This window comes from Notolepis coatsorum, assembly GCF_963971535.1.
Source record: "Notolepis coatsorum genome assembly, chromosome: 15".
NCBI classification, from domain to species: domain Eukaryota; kingdom Metazoa; phylum Chordata; class Actinopteri; order Aulopiformes; family Paralepididae; genus Notolepis; species Notolepis coatsorum.
Genome location: NC_140179.1, coordinates 64394226 through 64415935, shown reverse-complemented (window position 1 = coordinate 64415935; position 21710 = coordinate 64394226). Strand labels below are relative to the sequence as shown.

General features: G+C 45.2%; 1 protein-coding gene across 1 annotated transcript in view; it reads left to right on the top strand.

The window, feature by feature from the left end:
- Positions 1-21710, top strand: part of snd1 (staphylococcal nuclease and tudor domain containing 1) — a 447837-nt gene that overhangs the window by 17598 nt on the left and 408529 nt on the right. Inside the window, 2 exon segments of the mRNA XM_084330125.1 lie at positions 19949-20055; positions 21332-21422. Of these exon segments, the coding sequence (XP_084186251.1) occupies positions 19949-20055; positions 21332-21422 (198 nt within the window).

The window sequence follows — 21710 nt, the reverse complement described above, 5'->3', positions numbered from 1 at the left end:
AACCCGCGGACATATATAATGTTTAATAAAAGTTCCCGCAGTACTGGCCAACCCGCGGAAATATAGAATGTTGAATAAAAGTCCTGTGGTACTGGCCATCAGTCAAGGAAGCACTCGCAAACAGATAACGTTAAACACAGAAGATGGAAAACAGACAGACTGAGCAACGGGGAACTGCATCCAACCCTAGTACAACCATCGAGTCCAAGGCAAGGACACATTTAAATTACAGAGGTGTATGTTAGTCTATTGCGCACCGGACTACGACGTAAGGTTAGACATTTTATTTCATGCTCAAAAGCCCCTGGCTTGCACATCGCAGTCACGAAAGGGGCTAGCTCAACCAGTGCACAACAGCAGACCAACCCAACTGACGTTACCACAACACTTGACGGCAGCACTGTCGTAAGGCCACCGTGCCCGTGCCGTCTTAAAGGCACAGTGAACACTCGGATGCATACACAACATTGACGTGGCTTGACAACCGAGGTTCAAAGTTAACTTGATTGACTGATTGAAAACTTTATTAACAGATTGCAGAATGGGTACAGTACGGCTCAATACACACAATTGTTAAGGGGATGCAGACCTGAGAAAGACTTTCATCTTGTTTACATCAGGGTCCCCCATTTTCAATTCATCATAACATATGACATACACGACATACAGATAGACAGTACTGCTACATCTATACATTTCACATCTATCTATCTATACACTTCACAACATACTTCGGTTTTTTTCTTTCACTGCCCAACCCAGTCCAACCCAGCATCTTTCACTGCCCAGTTCAGCCCAACCCAGTCCAGAATAGATCCCTCTTTCATGTTAATATGTGTTATGCTAATATTGTGAAGAGTAGATACTGTTATTAATGTTTTATGCTAATAAATATTTTAAAGAGTAGAGACACGGTGTGATTATTACTATGATTGAAAATCAATTTAGACGAAGACATACAAAGAAGTAATTATCACAATTAGCGATTTTTTTTGGCTGGTAAAAAATCAGTTTGTCTGTTAAAAAAAATCAGATACTCGCCAGTTGGCTGGTAAGCCAAAAAGTTAGTTTCCTCCCCTGGCCGTGATGTAAGTGGTTGCATTCCTAATCGATCAGAACTAAATCGGCAGAGAAAAAGCCAATTTTTAAGAACCTATTCCCCATGCACATGCGCAGATTGCCCACGGATTGTGACGCGACGCACACCCGCCCTGGACTGTTCCATCAGAGGGGCGAGCTTCGGTGGCCAGTGTCCTTTCAGCCGAACAGGATAATGAAACAATGATCCCACTAAATGGCCAGACGCGTCTTATGGCGACATCTACAATTACCTCATTGAGTCTCCAGGTAGACTAATGTTTATATTTAAGTGCAGTGGTCTGTAGCCACTTACACTACCACTGAAGCTCCCCCCTCTGATGGAACAGTCCAGGGCGGGTGTGCGTGGCGTCACAATCCGTGGGCAATCTGCGCATGTGCATGGGGAATAGGTGCTTAAAAATGGGCTTTTTCTCTGCCGATTTAGTTCTGATCGATTAGGAATGGGTCGTGCCGTGTACAGGAGATTCAGGCGCATACAAGTCTATTCGATCATGTCTCCAGCACCCCCACAGCCGTATCTGTAATCACTTGCATCACGGCTCTCATCCACATTCATTAATTTGCTTCCCCCACTATCTCCTCCCCGATTTCAGAATCCCAGAAGACTATTGTTTTTTTTTGTATTTTATTTTTTTATTATTTTTTAAACAAACACATAAACAAACATGACAACACACGATAAGATATACAAGCAGTAATTGTCGGAGCACATCCAATGAGATCACATTTTAGTTAATTGTCTTATATAAGATATACCCCTAATACCCGTTATCTAAAAAACCTACACACATATGCTCCAGCTCGAACCCCCCCCTCCCGGACCCCACCTTGAGAAGTACCTCCACTATCCCTCGCACCTAACCAGACACTACCATTATAAGCTAGCTTTTATTCTCTCCACCACTTCTAACCACATTGACATTTTGGATTCATTGAGACCCAGAATTCTTGCTGTAGATATTTCTTGATAAATCACATCGAGATATGTAAGAAACCAAACTTTACGGCAAATTTTTTCCGGTTGAAACCAGCGTGATGCGATCAGCTTTTTAGCTACTGTGATACCCGATAAAACCAATCTCTTTAGCTGTGGATTCACTGCAAACTCAAAAACATCATTCAATAGTAATACCGAGGGGTGTACAGGTATATTCCAAGATACGAGTTTTGATAATTGTTGGGTCACATCTTTCCAGAATGCCTTAACTGGTGGGCAGTCCCAATACATGTGCATAAATGTCCCTTCGTCCCCATTTGTACATTGGGAGCATTTGGAGTCTTGTTTAAGCCCCATTCGGCACAGTCTTATATAGGAGTCAAGTATGTCCTGTGAATATAGTTAAGATTGATTTGTTGATGATCCGGGTTCCTTGATGTAAGTCGGACATTTGCCCAGGCTCCTTGCCAATCAAAGTCATTTTCCAGGTCTGGTATATCCCTCCTCCAGACAGAGTCTAGTTGGAGGGTTTCATACGAGGACGTTAGTAATTGATGATAAAATTCTGAAACAAAACCTCTCGATGTCTCTCCCCACTTGAACAACATAATATATATTATGTATGTATAATTGGGTGGGTGGGGGGGAGTAGGGGTAATGTTTTATTTAAATGGTTATTTAGGTAATCAACAAAGTAACATGAAGCACCTGAAACATACATTTGGGTAACACTTTTGATTATGATCATTTTCTGGAGGTTTAAACTGCTGGGGTCAAAATGTCCCCAAGGATAAAGAGTGTAAAGTCAATTTGAGGATAACAGGAGGGTTAACAAAACCATTTCAAATAATTTTAGCCCTGCTAGATAGAGGTAGCAAATAACTCTAAGGATGGCAATAATAATAATAAACGTTATTTGTACAAATTCCATACAAGAATTGCAGCCCAAAGTGCTTCACAGCAGAAAATACACTAGAATACATCAAATGAGCATAAAATAGACAGAATAAATGCAATGCAGAAAATAAAAATACAAGATGATAGAAGTAGATGATCGTAGTGTTCTTGGGGGCATGTAGTTGACAAGAAAATTGCCAATATAGCTTGGTCTGGTTCCATTTAGGGCTTTGTACATAAGGAGGAGGACCTTCAAATCAATTCTAAATGTTACCGGAAGCCAGTGTAATAGCCTAGCTGAGAGTTGAATAAGCTGAAGTATTTTCTTCAGTTGGCTTGGAATAAAGGCATGGATCCGTTTTTCAGCATCCTTTTGATTTATAAATGGTTGTACTTTAGCTTTGTTTCTAAGGTGGAAGAATTATGTTTTTGTCACCTTGTTAATGTGGGACTTAAAGCTTACAGTAGACCTGAGTCTATGATAACCAAGACTTGTAAGCAAGGAGTAAGTTTCCCCATAATATTATTCAGCAGAATTTCTCTTGAAATTGAAATTTGGTAAATTCCAGTAAATATTGCAATTCCGAAACTCTTGAGTATCATAAATTGATTCGGCATCCCGAATAACCCCCAAAACCACTCCAACATTGTTGAAATTGATCAAGTAGTTTCCGAGATTTGTCCATTTAGGTGATTATGCAAATGTAGCTAATTATGCAAAAAAATAAATAATTGCCCAACATGTACAACTTAGCATCTGGCAGTTTCTAAGTGCTGGTGACCCATACTATCCATATCATCATAAAAGTTGGGTGGTTCCAAAATGTCCGGGTTCATTGTGTTGGCAAATAGACTGTCTATCCACAGTCACAAGGGACTTGTATAGTGAAGTGGCTGTGGACGTTAAGCGGTACTGCAAGTAAACTCACTCCCCAGAGGCATCCAGACCCAGTACTTAGAAGTGAATTCACCTCTTGGTATAGTGGTCTGTGATGCCGCCGCGGCGCAGGAGACCGGGGTTCAACTCCCACTCAGGGCGATCCCTTAACAGGGGTCGAATCGAAACACAATGCAGAGCGAGATCACACACTGGCACTGAACATTGAACTACACTGGCACTGTTTGCAGATGTACTGTTATTAAAGTTAGTTAAAAACATAATTTTGTATAGTTTTTTTTGGTTAAATCGAAAAGGAAAAAATATCAAATCGTAGAAATCCAAAAATGGAAAATTAAAAACAGAAAAATCCGAAAACAGGAAAATTCATATCCGAAAACAGGAAAAGATAAAAACTGATTTTATAGGGCCCTAGTTAAGGTGAGTTAATAAATTCACTCTGAAAATCTACTCCGCTCTGATAAACGGACTCTTTGGTCAGAGCGTCCAGTGTGCACTCAGACCTCAGAATTTCCGAACAACTTGAGTGCACTCGTTCCGACACTGGTTGTAAATAGTTATGAGTGTTGTATGTGCCTCCCTGTATTGTAAATAGTTCACATGTGTTGTCACTACTGTATGTTTAATTGTAAATAAGTAAATTTATGTGTTGTTAATATTTATTTACCTAATTTATGTGCAATAATTTCATTTCAGCTCAGTGTAGAGAAATGCACCGATACTAACAACCGCCTTACTGCGCGCGTCTATGACGACACTGTTGACACTACGTATCCGTGACACGTGCGCCGCGAAAACACTAGTCGTTTTGGGGGCCTACCACCCCCCCCCTTGTGCGCGTACACGCACAAGGATAATGGCTTATAGCAGACATAATGATTTTAGAATATTTCAGATAATGAAATTAAATGTTTATAATCAACTATCCAGTTAGTATTTATAGTGTAACTGTAACTGAGGGGTACAATTCCCTGACTGTATTACTAGATATGATACTTACTACCACTACCTTTGTACTTTATATTCGGCCACCCAGTACTCGGCATAAATATATTATGATAAACACTCACGTAGATGAAACGGATCCAACACAAATGTACGAAGTCGAAGTATGCGTTTATTACTACACAGCAATGGTGTGTAGAGCAAGCACTTAATCACTTAATTACATTTATGAATTGAAATAGTATGCACTTTTATGGCAAAGAGTATTCGTTGGTATATCAATAGAGAATGTCCAATCTCTGGTGGCGCAGGTGGTAAATATACGACCTGGAATAGTTAAGGAATAACAGCAATGATACTTTAATGATTATAAGACTGGATACACTAGGGGGGTTAATCCGGTCGCTTGTAAGACAACAGGAGTAGGAGGGGGGGGGGGGGTAGAGTCTGGCTGCCTCGTCCGGCTAAGGGTATCCTGGGTGAACCCACAGTAGTGCAGTTCAATGCGCCAGCGATCCTTGGACCACAGATGAAAGCAGCTGGACTCTCTGTGGGCCGGCTCTCTCCGGTCCACGGAGGAGAGACGTGAAGCGACCTCGTCTTGCAGAGCGCCTCCTCACCTTGCGTCCTCTCCAGGGGGGGGGGTTCCAACACACGGCAGTGTCGGGGGTCTTTATCCATGGAATAATCACTGTACACAAAGCATAATCCGTGCCTAGGAAGGCGGGCTGTCGTCGGTAGAATAATCCGGTATGCAGGTCCACTCGCTCGTCGGCTCTGGGGCTCCTCGGATGCAGTCTCACATGGGGTCGACCATCCTGGATAAGCAGCCAGTTCTCTGCCCGAAACGATGGGGTACTGACTACGATAGTATTCTCACCGCACGAAGCACTATATATTAACAGACTATTATTAGCTTAATAGACTACGTCCAACTCGACGATATAGTGCCAAATATGACTATTCAAATATTAATATACACGATGTCTCAATACCGATGGTAGGCCGAACTTGGCCTTACTCCCACACGTGGCGTCGCGGGGAGGCTTTACGTCTGTCACTCTATTGGAGGGTAAGAAACTGGACTGAAAAAGGAAGTCCTACTTTAGTAGCGCAGTATATATACGCACTATGAACAAATAGTACCGTTAGTGGTGCGGTAGCCAGATTCCTACGCGGAACTAGGACTTGTTCGTACATGTTGAGCGGTACGTTTGAACTGGGTCTGGGGGGTATGGCAGCCTGGCACCAAGGTCTCGACCAATAGTAGAATGGAGACTATTATGGGATGTTCAGTAGGCTAGAATGGATATTCAATGCATATTGTACAAGGAATATACAAGGGATATCAAGGAATATTAGAGAATATACAAATACAATTAAATATATATATATAATAAATATATATATTCGGTTTAATCTGGCCCTTCACAACAGCCACCCCCTGATTGGTACCAGACCTAATCAGTTAAGCAGAGACAGATTAATCGCGTTGTCTATTTACACATAAGGGTTTGCTGTAGGGGTCAGTCAACTTCACAAAGTCATATGGTTATAGGGTCATGGTCATCATCGATTGTGTCTGGGAGTCGGGGCAGTTCTATGAGCCTCGCCACGGGACCGGTGTAAGTGCGACCCTGGACAAGCACTTCAGCTGCTCGGACCTTGCCGTCGGCACCGGTGATCACTTTGCTTACGCGGCCGGCCGGCCACATAGCTCTGGGCAGTGATTGATCAATAATCATGACGACCGTTCCTTCTGTCAAATTGTCTCTCTCCTTTACCCACTTCTGGCGGGTCTGTAGAGACGGTAGGTAGTGCAGTAGGAATGTCCTTTGTTGTGCACTCTCTATGGTAGTGCAATCATCTATGTTGGGGTCTGCGGAGATAACAGTGCTCAATCCACAGAACACAGGCTTCTTGTTCTCAGCCTCCTCCTGACTGGCTTCCCTCGGGATAGGCGTGGGCCACTCTCCTTCCGGGAGCTTTAGGAATGCTGGGCCGTCACTGTAGACATTGCGACGGGTGAGGTCATCTAGGGGCATTCCCCGGGTGATGACGTCAGCTGGGTTCTGTTTTGTATCAACGTAGCGCCACTCTGTTTCTCCGGTTAACTCTTCGGTTAAGTCTTGAATCTCGGTGACTCTGACTCCCACGAAGACTTTGTACTTGCATGAGTCCGATTTGATCCAGGCGAGTACTGTCGTGGAATCTGACCACAGGATTGTTCTAGACACCGGTATGGTGAGCTCACGTTGGATGAGCGTGGCTAGGTGCGCTCCGGCTAGGGCTGCGCAGAGCTCTAGGCGTGGGATAGATTGTTGCTTGCGTGGGGCTATTCTCGAGCGGGCGAGGACAAATGCTGTGTAGATCTCTCCCCCCTCTTCTTGGGCCCGCAAGTAGGCTACTGATCCGTATGCGACCTCTGAGGCGTCACTGAAGACGTGTAAGTCCATTTTACATGTCTCTGGCCTCACCGTGGGTGGGAAGTAGCTTCGGCGCATATTAACGCCTGGGAGTGAGTGGAGCTCCATCTCCCACTCTCTCCAGGTGGATGCAAGGTGTGCAGGAATGGGGTCGTCCCAGCCCTGGTCCTTGTCCCACAATGCTCGTACAATCATTTTTGCCCTGGTGGTGTACGGTAGAATGCATCCTAGCGGGTCATATTGTCGGGCGAGTGTTGTGTACACACTCCGTCTGGTGGTCGGCGCCGCCGCCGGCCTTCCCTGCTCCGTAGTCAGGGGCTTGTGTCTGTAGTGAAGCGAATCTGTTTTGAATCGCCACACCAATCCCAGGGTCATCTCCTGGGCTTCTCCCGGGATTGTAGCCATCCAGGTCTCGCTGCTGGCTGCCTTGTCCTCGGAGGAGAGGCTGCGCAGTACTTGCGGATCGCTGCTGGCCCACTGCCTGAGATCAAAGCCGCCTTTGATCAATGAGGCGCGGAGTTTAATCAGGAGAGCCTCGGCTTCTTCCTGGGTTGAAAGGCTTTGTAGACAGTTGTCTACGTAGAAGCTGTTCTTTACGCTGTGTCGGACCTCTTCGTCCGCTGCTGGGTCCTCTGCTACATGTTTCTGTAGTGCAAATGTAGCACAGCAGGGGCTGCACGTCGTTCCGAAGGGGAGGACTTCCCATTGGTAGATGGCTGGGTGCTCATCTCCTGGCTTCTCTCTCCATAGGAACCGCAACAGGGGCTTGTCCTCCTCTACTAATCTCACCTGCAGGAACATTCCTTTAATGTCCCCGCTGATGGCCACCTTTTCCTGGCGGAAGCGGAGTAGAACGCCGAGTAGGGAGGGGCCGAGTGTGGGACCGGGCAGTAACTCTTTATTCAGATTTTGGGATCCGATCTGGTAGCTGCAGTTAAATACTATGCGGTCTTTACCGTTGTGATGGACCTTGTGGTGAGGCACGTACCACGATTCAGTGGTCTGGTCAGCCTCTTTAATGTCCATCTTTGTGACGTGTCCCGCTGTGATGAGCTTCTCAATCTCAGCGCGGTATACACTCTCTTGGGCGGGGTTCTTGGCTAAGCGCCGCTCCGTGTTCAGCAGGTACCGTTCTGTGGCGTCTGTCTTGGCGTGGAAAGTAGGCATTCCTTCTCGCCGCAGGAGTGGCGTGGCGTATCTCAACACGCCGTTGACCGGGACTCTCTTGGTCCCTGTCTCGAGGAGGTGAATGGCGTAAATGTCATCTTTAGAGCGAATGTCTTTCTTTCCGTTCTTAAAGGGCATTTGTTCCAAGGTCCATAGCCGCTCTACGTGTTGCAGGAGTGCGGTTTCTCCCTCTGTGACTCGGGAGTGGAGACATCTAGTGGCTGTACTTCGGTTGAGAGATTTGGCGAGCGGGCCTTGGAGAGTCCATCCCAAACGGGTCTCGACTGCTGCAGGACAGCCTCGGGGTCCGGTATGAACCCGGTCTATCGGGACAATGAGGTCTGCATGGTCGGAGCCTATCAACAAGGTCGGCATAGCATTGTCTATGAGCGGGATCGGTAACTTGCGCAGATGTGCATATTTCTCCATCAGCTTGGCGACGGGGTATGTGTACCGCGACAGTCCTATTTCTTGGCTGGTGAAAGCGTCTGTAATCTGGTACCGTCGCTCAGGCTGGCCGCTTGCTGCGATAGAGAATGAGACATTCTCGCCCTTTATCGTCTTCAAATCTCGTCTTATTGTCCGAATTGTCATTTGGGTTTCGCTTCCCCGCAGCCCTAGCTGGGCCGCAGCGGAGGCGAGCAGAAGGGTCTTCTCTGACCCGTCATCGAGGACGGCGTAAGTGTCCAGGACTTTATTCTGGTAGCTTAGTGTCACACGCACTACTTTTAGGAGTACTCGGGCTCCACTGCTGCTGGCGGGATCGATGTACATGACGCTCGCTTTGCTGCTGGATGGTGCGGGTGAAGGGCGCAGTCTGTTACTGTCGTGAAGTATGTCCAGATGGGCTCCATCGCACTTGGTGCACCTTTTCTTTAAGCGGCATTCGGCTGCCATGTGTGAGCGCGCACAGCGAAAACAGCGCTTGTTGGACTTTATCCATTGACTTGCTTCCTCCGCGTTCAGCTTGGGGAAGGAGTCACATTGCGCTAGCCAGTGTTCTTTCTCACAGTAGGGGCACACTATCTTCCACTTCTCCGTTCTGGAGGGGGTACTGTGGCTCCTGCTGCTCGGTACTGACTCCGATTGGTGCATCACAGTCACCGATCTTCTTCCATCATTTAGTCGTCTGGTTCCTTCTCTGGAGCCAGGGGTGCTCCGTCCGAATGTATCTAGCCGTAGGCTGCTGACTTCTCTCGCCAGGAAGTCTGCTAGATCGAGGAGGTTCGGTTCGGGGCCATTCGGGTCTCGGTGGTCTCTCTGCCGCCTAAAACGCTCCTGTCGAGCGGGCGGCAGCTTCTCCAAGATACTTTCCACATTTGAGTTGGCGTAAAGTTCATGCCTCCCCTTCTCTCTCTGCGCTCCCAACATCCCTACCAGGGACTGCACTCTGATGGACAGGTCGTCCAGTGCTCGATTGTCTATTGCTGGGGGTAAGCGGTCGATGTGTCGGATCTCCTGGATCACGTAATCCCATATGCGCCCATACCTCTGGTCCAATGCTACCAGCGCTGCTGTGTATGGGGTGGTGGAAGTCGCGTAGGCGAGCGCTATATTATGTGCGCGGGGTACCTTTTAAGTGCTTCAGTAGGATGGCGTATTTATGGCGGTCATCCAATACATCCACCAACATGGTCTCCAGACACATGCGGAGTTCTGTATACTGGGCCCGGTTCTCTTGGGTGAAGTCGGGTACCATAGGCGTGCCAATGTATGACGCTGACTGTGGATACATCGGCGAGCGTTGGGGGAGAGGCCTCCTAGGCGAGTCTCCTCCCGCTCCTTGGTATGGGCTGGTACCGGCAGTGTACCATGGCCCGCTTGTCCAGGTGCTGTTCCTCGGTGCGGGTCGTGCGTCGTGCTCACCCGGGTATAGAGTCGGGGGTCTGTAGCGCAGCTCCGCGGGAGTATAGCCTGGGCTGTACCGGACCTCCTGGTCCGGTAGAGTACTGTGCTGTCGTCGGGCGTGGTTCTCCTCCTCTTCCTCTTCGTCTTCAGTTAGGTCATCCAGTGCTTGTAGTCTCTGGTTTAGCCTCTCCACAGGATATGCTGCTCCTTCCCGGTTGCTAGGTCTCGCTTGGACCGGTGGGGGGAGGTGGTCTGTGGGGGGTATAGACCTCGTCTGTTGAGTTCAGGGTTGTTTACTCGGCTAGGGGATGCCGCCCTGGAGGTGTGTCTAGACGAGTTCCTGGAGCCTCTGGCGGAGGGAGAGGGTGTTGTCCGTCTGATCAGCTGTTCTATTAGTTGCGCTTGCTGTCTGTCGCGCTCTGCGTCCCGTAGAGCACCAGCAGCTGCTCGCTGGCTGTCTGCTCGGTCTCGGGCCACATTCTCTTCCCTCTGAATGCGTCTTATTTCTAGACGTATATGCTCTTCTTCGCTCCGCTGCTGGATCTGCAGTCGGTCGCGTTCAGCAGCGGCGTTCAGGCTGATGAGGAAGGCCTGCTGTAGGGTCCTCTCTGCCTCGCTGGGAGAAGGCGGTTGTATAGGGGAGCCTTCCCTCGGGGTACTCCTTGCGGAGCCTTGGAGCTCTATCTCCACGGTGCTCTCCCCGTCTTCTTCCGTGCCGAGTTCTCTCTCGGTAGCGTTGTATTCCTCCCGGGACTCATCGGGGACTACTTCTTCAGTACTGGCGGGGTGTGAAGTCATGTCTGGTTCCCACTGGTCCCCACCGTGAACTTGGTCAGTTACATTAGAACCCGTAGGGGCCTCTATGGTCGGGGTAGTCTGGGCGTTGGGGTTAGACATACTTTTACTTTCTAGTTTTACCGCGTTTACTGTTAGTAGAAGACTAGGTTGTTGACTGACAGCGTAAGCCTCTAAGTACTGAGGGAGCCGTCGTTCGCGCTGCGGGCGTTGGTTAGGAGGATCGTTTCGTGGAGTGTTCATCATAGGCCATTTCAATATTAATAACACTGTATTAATATTACACTAATTACCATCCGGCTCGAAGGACCAATTGTAACTGAGGGGTACAATTCCCTGACTGTATTACTAGATATGATACTTACTACCACTACCTTTGTACTTTATATTCGGCCACCCAGTACTCGGCATAAATATATTATGATAAACACTCTCACGTAGATGAAACGGATCCAACACAAATGTACGAAGTCGAAGTATGCGTTTATTACTACACAGCAATGGTGTGTAGAGCAAGCACTTAATCACTTAATTACATTTATGAATTGAAATAGTATGCACTTTTATGGCAAAGAGTATTCGTTGGTATATCAATAGAGAATGTCCAATCTCTGGTGGCGCAGGTGGTAAATATACGACCTGGAATAGTTAAGGAATAACAGCAATGATACTTTAATGATTATAAGACTGGATACACTAGGGGGGTTAATCCGGTCGCTTGTAAGACAACAGGAGTAGGAGGGGGGGGGGGGGGTAGAGTCTGGCTGCCTCGTCCGGCTAAGGGTATCCTGGGTGAACCCACAGTAGTGCAGTTCAATGCGCCAGCGATCCTTGGACCACAGATGAAAGCAGCTGGACTCTCTGTGGGCCGGCTCTCTCCGGTCCACGGAGGAGAGACGTGAAGCGACCTCGTCTTGCAGAGCGCCTCCTCACCTTGCGTCCTCTCCAGGGGGGGGGGGTTCCAACACACGGCAGTGTCGGGGGTCTTTATCCATGGAATAATCACTGTACACAAAGCATAATCCGTGCCTAGGAAGGCGGGCTGTCGTCGGTAGAATAATCCGGTATGCAGGTCCACTCGCTCGTCGGCTCTGGGGCTCCTCGGATGCAGTCTCACATGGGGTCGACCATCCTGGATAAGCAGCCAGTTCTCTGCCCGAAACGATGGGGTACTGACTACGATAGTATTCTCACCGCACGAAGCACTATATATTAACAGACTATTATTAGCTTAATAGACTACGTCCAACTCGACGATATAGTGCCAAATATGACTATTCAAATATTAATATACACGATGTCTCAATACCGATGGTAGGCCGAACTTGGCCTTACTCCCACACGTGGCGTCGCGGGGAGGCTTTACGTCTGTCACTCTATTGGAGGGTAAGAAACTGGACTGAAAAAGGAAGTCCTACTTTAGTAGCGCAGTATATATACGCACTATGAACAAATAGTACCGTTAGTGGTGCGGTAGCCAGATTCCTACGCGGAACTAGGACTTGTTCGTACATGTTGAGCGGTACGTTTGAACTGGGTCTGGGGGGTATGGCAGCCTGGCACCAAGGTCTCGACCAATAGTAGAATGGAGACTATTATGGGATGTTCAGTAGGCTAGAATGGATATTCAATGCATATTGTACAAGGAATATACAAGGGATATCAAGGAATATTAGAGAATATACAAATACAATTAAATATATATATATAATAAATATATATATTCGGTTTAATCTGGCCCTTCACAACAGTAACGTTTGGCCACTTTAAATCATTGAACGTAAAGAGAGAGAGAGCCAACCCCCCCCCCCCCCCCCCCCCCCCCCCCCCGATGTATTAGGTTTGAGTTTGAGCATCTTGGTTGCCGTAGTAGAGTGATGTCATGTCACACTAGGAAGTCAACACACGGAGTTGGAACCTGGAGGAGCCTGATGCATGAAGCGATGTATAGAAACAAACAGCCAATAAATGTGAAGTTATCTTTGAACCTCTGTCGTCAAGCCTCGTCCAAATGTTTCTCTCTCATCTGGCATGTTTAAACGAGGGGCAATTACGTCTAATGGCCACAAGGTGCTCTCTTCCATGCCGCACTACCAAATGGTTAACCCTTTCACTGCGACAATACACAGAATGTTAACCATTTCACTGCCATACAACAGCCGGTTAACCCTTTCACTGCCATACTACAGAAGGTTAACCCTTTACTATCGCACTACCGACGGTTACCGGGTTAAAGGGTTAACCTTCTGTAGTGTGGCAGTGAAAGGGTTAAACACACCAGCCGTATCCTATAAATGGACGACTACCAGGTTGTTGGCCAGTCAAAACTATTCCGGCTTCGGCAGAAGCGCCAAATTGACATGGTATCGTAGCAGCTGTCATGGAAATGTCACAGACTGATACAAAATCACTGACTGTAAAAAAAAACTACAACAAACGAACCTTTCGTGCGGCTGGGTGGCGCAGCGGAGATTGCGCTCTTCACCAATGCAAGAGACTCTGGTCTCGAATCCCGGTGTCAGCATTGCCTGCGGCTTGGTCCAGTCGTCATACAGTCGTCATACTATCTCAATTATCAGAGGTAGCGGGTGGAAAGTCGATGGGTGGGGATTGGACGTTGTGGACAGCGACTCCTACAGGTTGGTTGGGGGTCGCCTGCACAGCAGAGACAGGAAGTATCAGGGGCGCCACTGAGAGACCGCGCTGTCTGGTGAAAAGATGCGACAGGCTGCCTCCTCGTGTACCGGAGAGGACACGTGATGCAAATTGGGATGGGAGAAAATAAATAAAAAAATAAGGAGAAAAAAAGTGGATAAAAAAAACGACCCTTTCTCGATACGGGTAACCGATAAACATTACAGGAACATAGAGAAACTATCCAGTATAACGGGTAACCGATAAACAGGAACATAGAGAAACTATCCAGTATAGTAACTGTCATCGTTTGGAAATGATTTGATGAGTGTTATAAATGGTGCCATGTTGAGCTGGTTCAGAGAATGGTGGTAGTGACGGGGTTTGCACAAGGTCCTTGAAGTGCTTAAAGTGCTTGATTTTTTACCAAAAAAGGTCTATGCCTGGAATTCCTTAAACGGCCAATTTTTTGTAACAAGGTGCTTAAAAAGTAATTGAAATTCAAATCAACCATTCGCATTGAAAGTTGTTCATCCATGATAAAAAACGTCTGAATCAAGAAATTATTTTTTTCTAAAGTGTAATTAATTGTCGGAATTTTTTTTAAGTAGGGATGTCGGTAGCACTTTATAATAACACCCTGTTATAATACATTTATAAGGTATTTGTAGATAATGAACTAATCATGAACAAACCATTTATATACATTCATAAATGATTATTAAATCATTTATAACTATATTTGTATAACATTTACAGATTAGTTCTACATTATTTATAACTCATTATCAACATTGTTTGTACTTGATTTGTTCATCATTAAATAATGTTGTTTAATGTGTAGTAACACATTTGTAGATGCTTTGAAAAATGGATATGAAAAAACGACTATAGTGTATCCATTTATTTTTCATGTTCAACAAATGATTTGTTAAGACATTTATAAATCATTTGCAGATGCTATCGTGGGGGCCAATCTAAAGTGAAGCCTATTCATCATTAACAAGTGTCTAATACAGTTAATTATTTGTTTACTTTTTCATCACATTGAAATATTGATATCAAAGACGCTGTAAAGCGTCTTCGGCAACTTGAGCATGGCCGGGAATGACGTGTTTAAGCGTTTCCCGGCACCCAAAGTGTTAACAAGTGTCTAATACAGTTAATTATTTGTTTACTTTTTCATCACATGTTACAAATGTTGTAGGCAGCTTTCGGATACACCCTTCTTTGTGACATCAAACAGTGACAGAATTAGGACTAAAGATAAATGCAATTTTATTAACACATAAAATACATGTACATGACATAGTGTAACATGGGGGGGCACTAGGACCCAGGAGTACCCTGGCCAGGTATTGAAGAGTATCTGATTCTAGAGAGGAAGTCTCACGCGAGCGAGACTTGACGTCACGTGTGTTGTCGTCTGTTTGAATGGAAGCACAAGTTATCCGTGCTGCGTCTATACTTTCGCTTTTAATAAGGTATGAGAAGGTTAAACACCTTTTTTTGTTGGTAAATCTATTCCATCATTTCCGACCTACAAACAACTCTTATATGTTGTGTAGACGTTCGTGTAGATGTGGTGGCCGCTAACGCAGGGCTGTACGTTAACTTTTTTTGCACATAGCACTGGTGCTACAGAGGTTGATAGTTTTGTAGCACAGGCCAAAATCTTGTAGCACGAGTATAAAACGTCTCTAAAATCTCTAAAAACAACCACAAGTAGTGCAGTTCATTACTTAAATAGGTATGTGACTGGCAAGGGACATGAATCTTGCATACAGGGCACACAAAATCCAAACTTTAACAAGAAATGCTTTTAGACAAATTCTTTCTTTATTTGCCCATAATGTAGAACAAAAAGAACAAGGACATAACCATATAACCGATATGAAGCAGTCCGAGACCAGGCAGCGCTGGTGTGGACTCAGATTACAGGGAAAGCTAGAAACCAACCTAGAAACACCTAGAAACCAACATAACAAATAGATATAATGCATACAAACACCTGTACATATTTGTGGAACCAAATAAATAAATGTATTATTATTATTATTATTATTATAATTATTCGTGTGTGTGCGTGTGTGTGTGTGTGTGTGTGTGCACTGCACACGTGTCACAGTTCCAGCATCATGTCTGCTGGCCACTTTTTCAGATCCACACACACACGCACACGCACACACACACACTATTGCATTAATCAGAACTAAGTACAAGGAACTCTGCATGAATGAAAAGGGCTTTATAAATAAAATGAATTATTATTATTATTACCTTATTTGCATATTGTCTCGTTATTAGATAGATAGATAGATAGATTGATTGATAGATAGATAATTAATACTTTATTGATCCCGGAGGGGAATTTAAGTAGCCATACGATGGAGTTCTTTTTACAGAGTAAAATTAGCGGCTTAAATTTAGTGAACAGCATTTCTTCCTTGGCGATGCAATATGCCACATTCATTGTTTAGCGTTGAACTTGAAGGCATCCCGGGCAAGAATGTGTCGATGGGACGTATTGTGTTTATTAATGTTATCCCTTTTTAGGATATTGTTACCCGCGACATAGGGATTCTCTGATCGGATCTTTTCCGGAGTCTCCCGGCACCAGTGATAGAATAATAATAGCTGTGCTTCCTCATTAAAAAATATCCACGGAAAATCATTTTCCCACTCTGCGTTATATCTGTACATCTTGTTAATCTTCTCCTTTTGTCTCGTTTCTATTAACGGTGGTCCCTCTCGGGCTCGTTTGGGGTTTTGATCTTGTACTTCTTTTGTTGGATTTAATACCTTAAAGTGCTTCATCTTGTCGAAGTCACCCAGTCAGTGTACATTGAGCTCGCAACTTAGTCGCGGGGATATTGTTCGCTAGGGATTATGGGATTTGGTGTTTGATTATGGACTCTACACGAGACGGGACATTGTTTTTAATCGCACGAGACTACAAGTACCAAGTGGATAGCGTGGCGCTGTGGTCCATTCAATTTACCGTCACACTTTCTTTTTTTTTGCTTGCGCCACGGGCCAATCGCACCAGTGCTACTAAAGTCAATTCATTCATCGCACAGACTGACGTCAGTGTCGCACGTGCGACATATATGTCGCACTGTACAGGCCTGCGCTAACGTTACATTTGGTCCTAATGTGTGCTCAGTGTGCTCAGTGATAATGACACGACACAAATAATTATTACTCTTGTGTGTCGTGTCGTCATCACATACATACTGAGCACTGAGCACACATTAGGAACAAATGTAACGTTAGCGGCCACCACATCTACACGAACGTCTACACAACATATAAGAGTTGTTTGTAGGTCGGAAATGATGGAATAGATTTACCAACAAAAAAAGGTGTTTAACCTGCTCATACCTGAAAAGCGAAAGTATAGACGCAGCACGGATAACTTGTGCTTCCATTCAAACAGACGGCAACACACGTGATGTCAAGTCTCGCTCGCGTGAGACTTCCTCTCTAGATACTCTTCAATACCTGGCCAGGGTACTCCTGGGTCCTAGTGCCCCCCGATGTTACACTATGTCATGCACATGTATTTTATATGTTAATAAAATTGCATTTATCTTTAGTCCTAATTCTGTCACTGTTTGATGTCACAAAGAAGGGTGTATCCGAAAGCTGCCTACAACATTTGTAACATGTGATGAAAAAGTAAACAAATAATTAACTGTATTAGACACTTGTTAACACTTTGGGTGCCGGGAAACGCTTAAACACGTCATTCCCGGCCATGCTCAAGTTGCCGAAGACGCTTTACAGCGTCTTTGATATCAATATTTCAAAAATCTGGGACCGGATTCATATTTCCCCTCCGCTGGCCTGAGATCCACCAGGAGGACCCACTGAGCTCTCTGGCGGTTCAGGAGCGCCATCTGGTGGCCGATCGGCGCAATCGCTTAACAGGAAGTGCCATAGAGGTTGTGCTGGACGGCCGTATTACTTCCGGGCACTCGCTATAGGTCCCGGCATTCTAGCTTGTCACAATACACAGCTATCGATTGCCAATAACTCGATAAACAACATGATTTGGACGTATATACCATTATACAAGCTGGAGATGGACCGGGTAAATCTACATCCCATAATGATAAAATTTCTACTCTATGATGATCGCCCAACGGCGCGCGGAGACTGGGGTGAGTTTTAGCGTGTAAAGTTACAGTCTTCGATACTAACTGCTATTATCAACATTTGACCCACATTAGATGATTGGTATAACGCTGCCCACGGAATTATAAACGCCCCCTAGCCCATCCGGTCAACATCAGATGACGTGTAGTAACTTCTAGAAGTACGTCTAGTTGGAATTTTTTATATCGCGCTGATTGCCATAAAACTGTATTGCATCATCAATATAATGTATTTGGGGCTATAGATCACGTTCTGGAGAAAGCTGCAGAAAGAGATGAAAACATACTTATACATTAGACCATACTTTACTATGAATATGTGAATGAAAAAGTTTAACGTTGCTACACAATGAACAATACATATAGGACTTTGAATGGGCCCTAATAATGGCAATGTAGCAATAGAATTTAAAAAGTTATAGCCCTGCAAAGAAGGGGACTTTCTCTATAGACAAATAGAGCCGGCAACCTACGGTTGATAATGAATTTAACCCATGGCAGCCAAAGTGTTAATGATGAATAGGCTTCACTTTAGATTGGCCCCCACGATAGCATCTGCAAATGATTTATACATGTTTTATGAATGTCTTAACAAAGCATTTGTTGAACATGAAAAATAAATGGAGATACACTATAGTCGTTTTTTCATATCCATTTTTCAAAGCATCTACAAATGTGTTACTACACATTAAACAACATTATTTAATGATGAACAAATCAAGTACAAACAATGTTGATAATGAGTTATAAATAATGTAGAACTAATCTGTAAATGTTATACAAATATAGTTATAAATGATTTAATAATCATTTTATGAATGTATATAAATGGTTTGTTCATGATTAGTTCATTATCTACAAATACCTTATAAATGTATTATAACAGGGTGTTATTATAAAGTGCTACCGGGATGTCCGATATTATCGTCCAATATTGGCATTCAAATGTAATATCGGAAAATATCGGTATCGGTTTTCAAAACTAAATTATTATTATTTCTTTTACATTTTTTTCCCCCTCCTTTTTCCTCCGATTTTCTCCCATCCCAATGTTAGTCGTTATGCCAATTCCCAATCCCCTTCCTGGTCGCTGCGCACTTACCCCCCCACAGGCTTACCCCCCACCACGTGCTTCCTCCGACACACGTCCAGCCAATCAACCGCTTCTTTTCACCTGGCAGCGCGGACTCTCACTGAGAGGGTGTAACGTGTGGAAGGATCACACTACCCCCCTTAGATCCTATCCGCGCTGAGCAGGCGCCCCGACCGAACTGTAGGAGTCGCTGTTTACAACGACCCGGACCCACCCCGCCAGCTTTCTCACCCTCTAATACAGCCAATTGTATTAGTGTGAATGGCCAGCCAAGCTGGTGACAACGCCGGAGCTGTGAGCTGGATTCGAACAGGCGATTTTTTACATTTATTTAACCTTTATTTACCCAGGCAAGTAAGAACTAATTCTTATTTTATTTATTGTCAAAAGTATGCATAATGTTGTGTTAATTCCACGACAAGAGATATGTAGGGGATAATGTATAGCTACGAGGTCATTGACGCAAAATAATTGACCGACACAGAGTTTAGAATACCGAGGCGCCTCTCACGCCGGCAGGTGTGTGGACTGATTGCACTGCTGCAGTGTGTGTCAGTGGGCTTGATTGCGAACAGCGGTCATTATTGCTCGGCAGAGGTCCGTTATCGAGTAATAACGGACCTCTGACGAGCGCTATTGACCAATCACAATCAAGCATTTCGGCGAATGTTAAAACGCCATGTAATAAGTAATGTTAATTACCTGACATTATTCAGTATCGGAAATTAAGAGTTGGACAATATCGGTATATCGGTAAAAAAGCCAATATTGAACATCCCTAGTTTTAAGCCATAAATATTGGATCCGATTTAAAAATAAATTAATTTAAAAGTTAATTGTATCCTTTTTAAATGCCCTTTTAAAATGAAAAATAGTGCTTGGAAAAGTACTGGAAAGTTCACTTTGCAATGTCTGTGGGAACCCTGTGGTGAGCACCGAGTGCCATGTTCCAGACACATGGTCTTGTTTTCCTGTGGCTGTGCCGGGGCTGTGCCGGCACCAGAGTGCCTCGTTCCTGACTCATTGTCTTGTTTCCTTGTGGTCCAGAACGGCAACATCACAGAACTGCTGCTGAAGGAGGGGTTTGCTCGCTGCGTGGACTGGTCCATGGCCGTCTACACCCAGGGAGCAGACAAGCTCAGAAGCGCTGAACGGTACAATAACACCACACCATCACCACAGCGCCGTCACTTCATTATGTAGCCAAGTCCGGTACAATAACACCACACCATCACCTCATTATGTAGCCAAGTCCGGTACAATAACACCACACCATCACCAGAGCGCCGTCACTTCATTATGTAGCCAAGTCCGGTACAATAACACCACACCATCACCAGAGCGCCGTCACTTCATTATGTAGCCAAGTCCGGTACAATAACCACCCCATCACCAGAGCGCTGTTGTCACTTCATTATGTAGCCAAGTCCGGTACATAACATCGAGCAGAAGGGTGTTGTGGTGTCTTGGTGCCGGTTAATCATAGTACCATGTCCTACCGATGTGGCGCGTCACCACAGCTCATTGGCCATGGTTTAATGGTTACCTGTTATTTGATTATCATTTGCCTACCAAGATGTCTGATGTAAACGGAAGGTACAAGGCTCGGTACATAACGTATACAAGAACCAGTTGAAATATAAACTTTTTAGGGCGGCCGGATAGCGCAGCGGACTAAGCGTCTGTCTACCACCGCAGAGACACTAGTATCGAATCCAGCTGTCGGCGGTGCCTCCGGCTTGGGCGGTCGTCATACTGACACAATTGGCAGTGTTAGTGGGAGGGAAGCCGGTGGGTGGTAATCTGGTCGTTGTAAACAGCGACTCCTACAGGTCGGTCAGGGCGCCTGCACAGCGAGGGAAGGGATCTGGGTGAGGTAGTGTGACCTCCCACGCGTTACACCTCACCAATGAGAGTCCTCGCTGCCAGGTGAAAAGAGGCTGCTGGCTGTCTCCTATGTATCGGAGGTAGCATCTGATAGACTTCAGGGCTCCCTAGACCGGCAAGTAGGGGGCAAATGCGCGCAACGACCAGGAAGGGGAGGGGGGAATTGGCATAACTACTAAATTGGGATGGGAGGAAAATACAAGAAAAATAGGAGGAGAAAAAGTGGATAAAAAAATTTTATATAAACTTTTTATTGCCATACTAGTTCTTCAGAACATGTGACCTAATTTCAACGTTTTGGATTGTTGAAATGTGTTATTATGCCGTCACCCTCGGCTCTCATATCAGCCAAATTAGTAGTTGGGAGTGATTTACTGCGGACCACTTGTTTTTTGAATTAGCCTTGTTATTAATTAGCCTGGCTTTTTCCAACTAAATGGGTGATTATTTAGTCATTTTATTACGCCTGTGGGTTCATGATATTTAACTGATGATGTTGAAGATCATTAGCGATGATGACGTGCTTCTCCTCTCCCGGTTCAGGTCTGCTAAAGAGCACAAGGTCCGTATCTGGAAGGACTACGTGGCTCCTACAGCCAACATGGACCAAAAGGACCGACAGTTTGTAGCCAAGGTAAGACCCTGAATCTGTGGTTATAACACCCATTCTCTTCAAACTAATTATAGATGATAGATTTTTACAAATGTATTTGCACGTCATGGCCACTGATATGTGAAAATGAACTAAATGGGTTTTATTTCTATTACAAAAGAAAAATGCATAACACCAGTGGGCGAGTAATGTACTCGGTGTACGACCTCTGAACACCCGAGTTACACCGGTAACGCTGACTATTGTGTTGTGTATGGAGGAGGAGGGGGGGGGGGGGGGGAAGAAGACTAGATGGAAGGAAGAGATTAT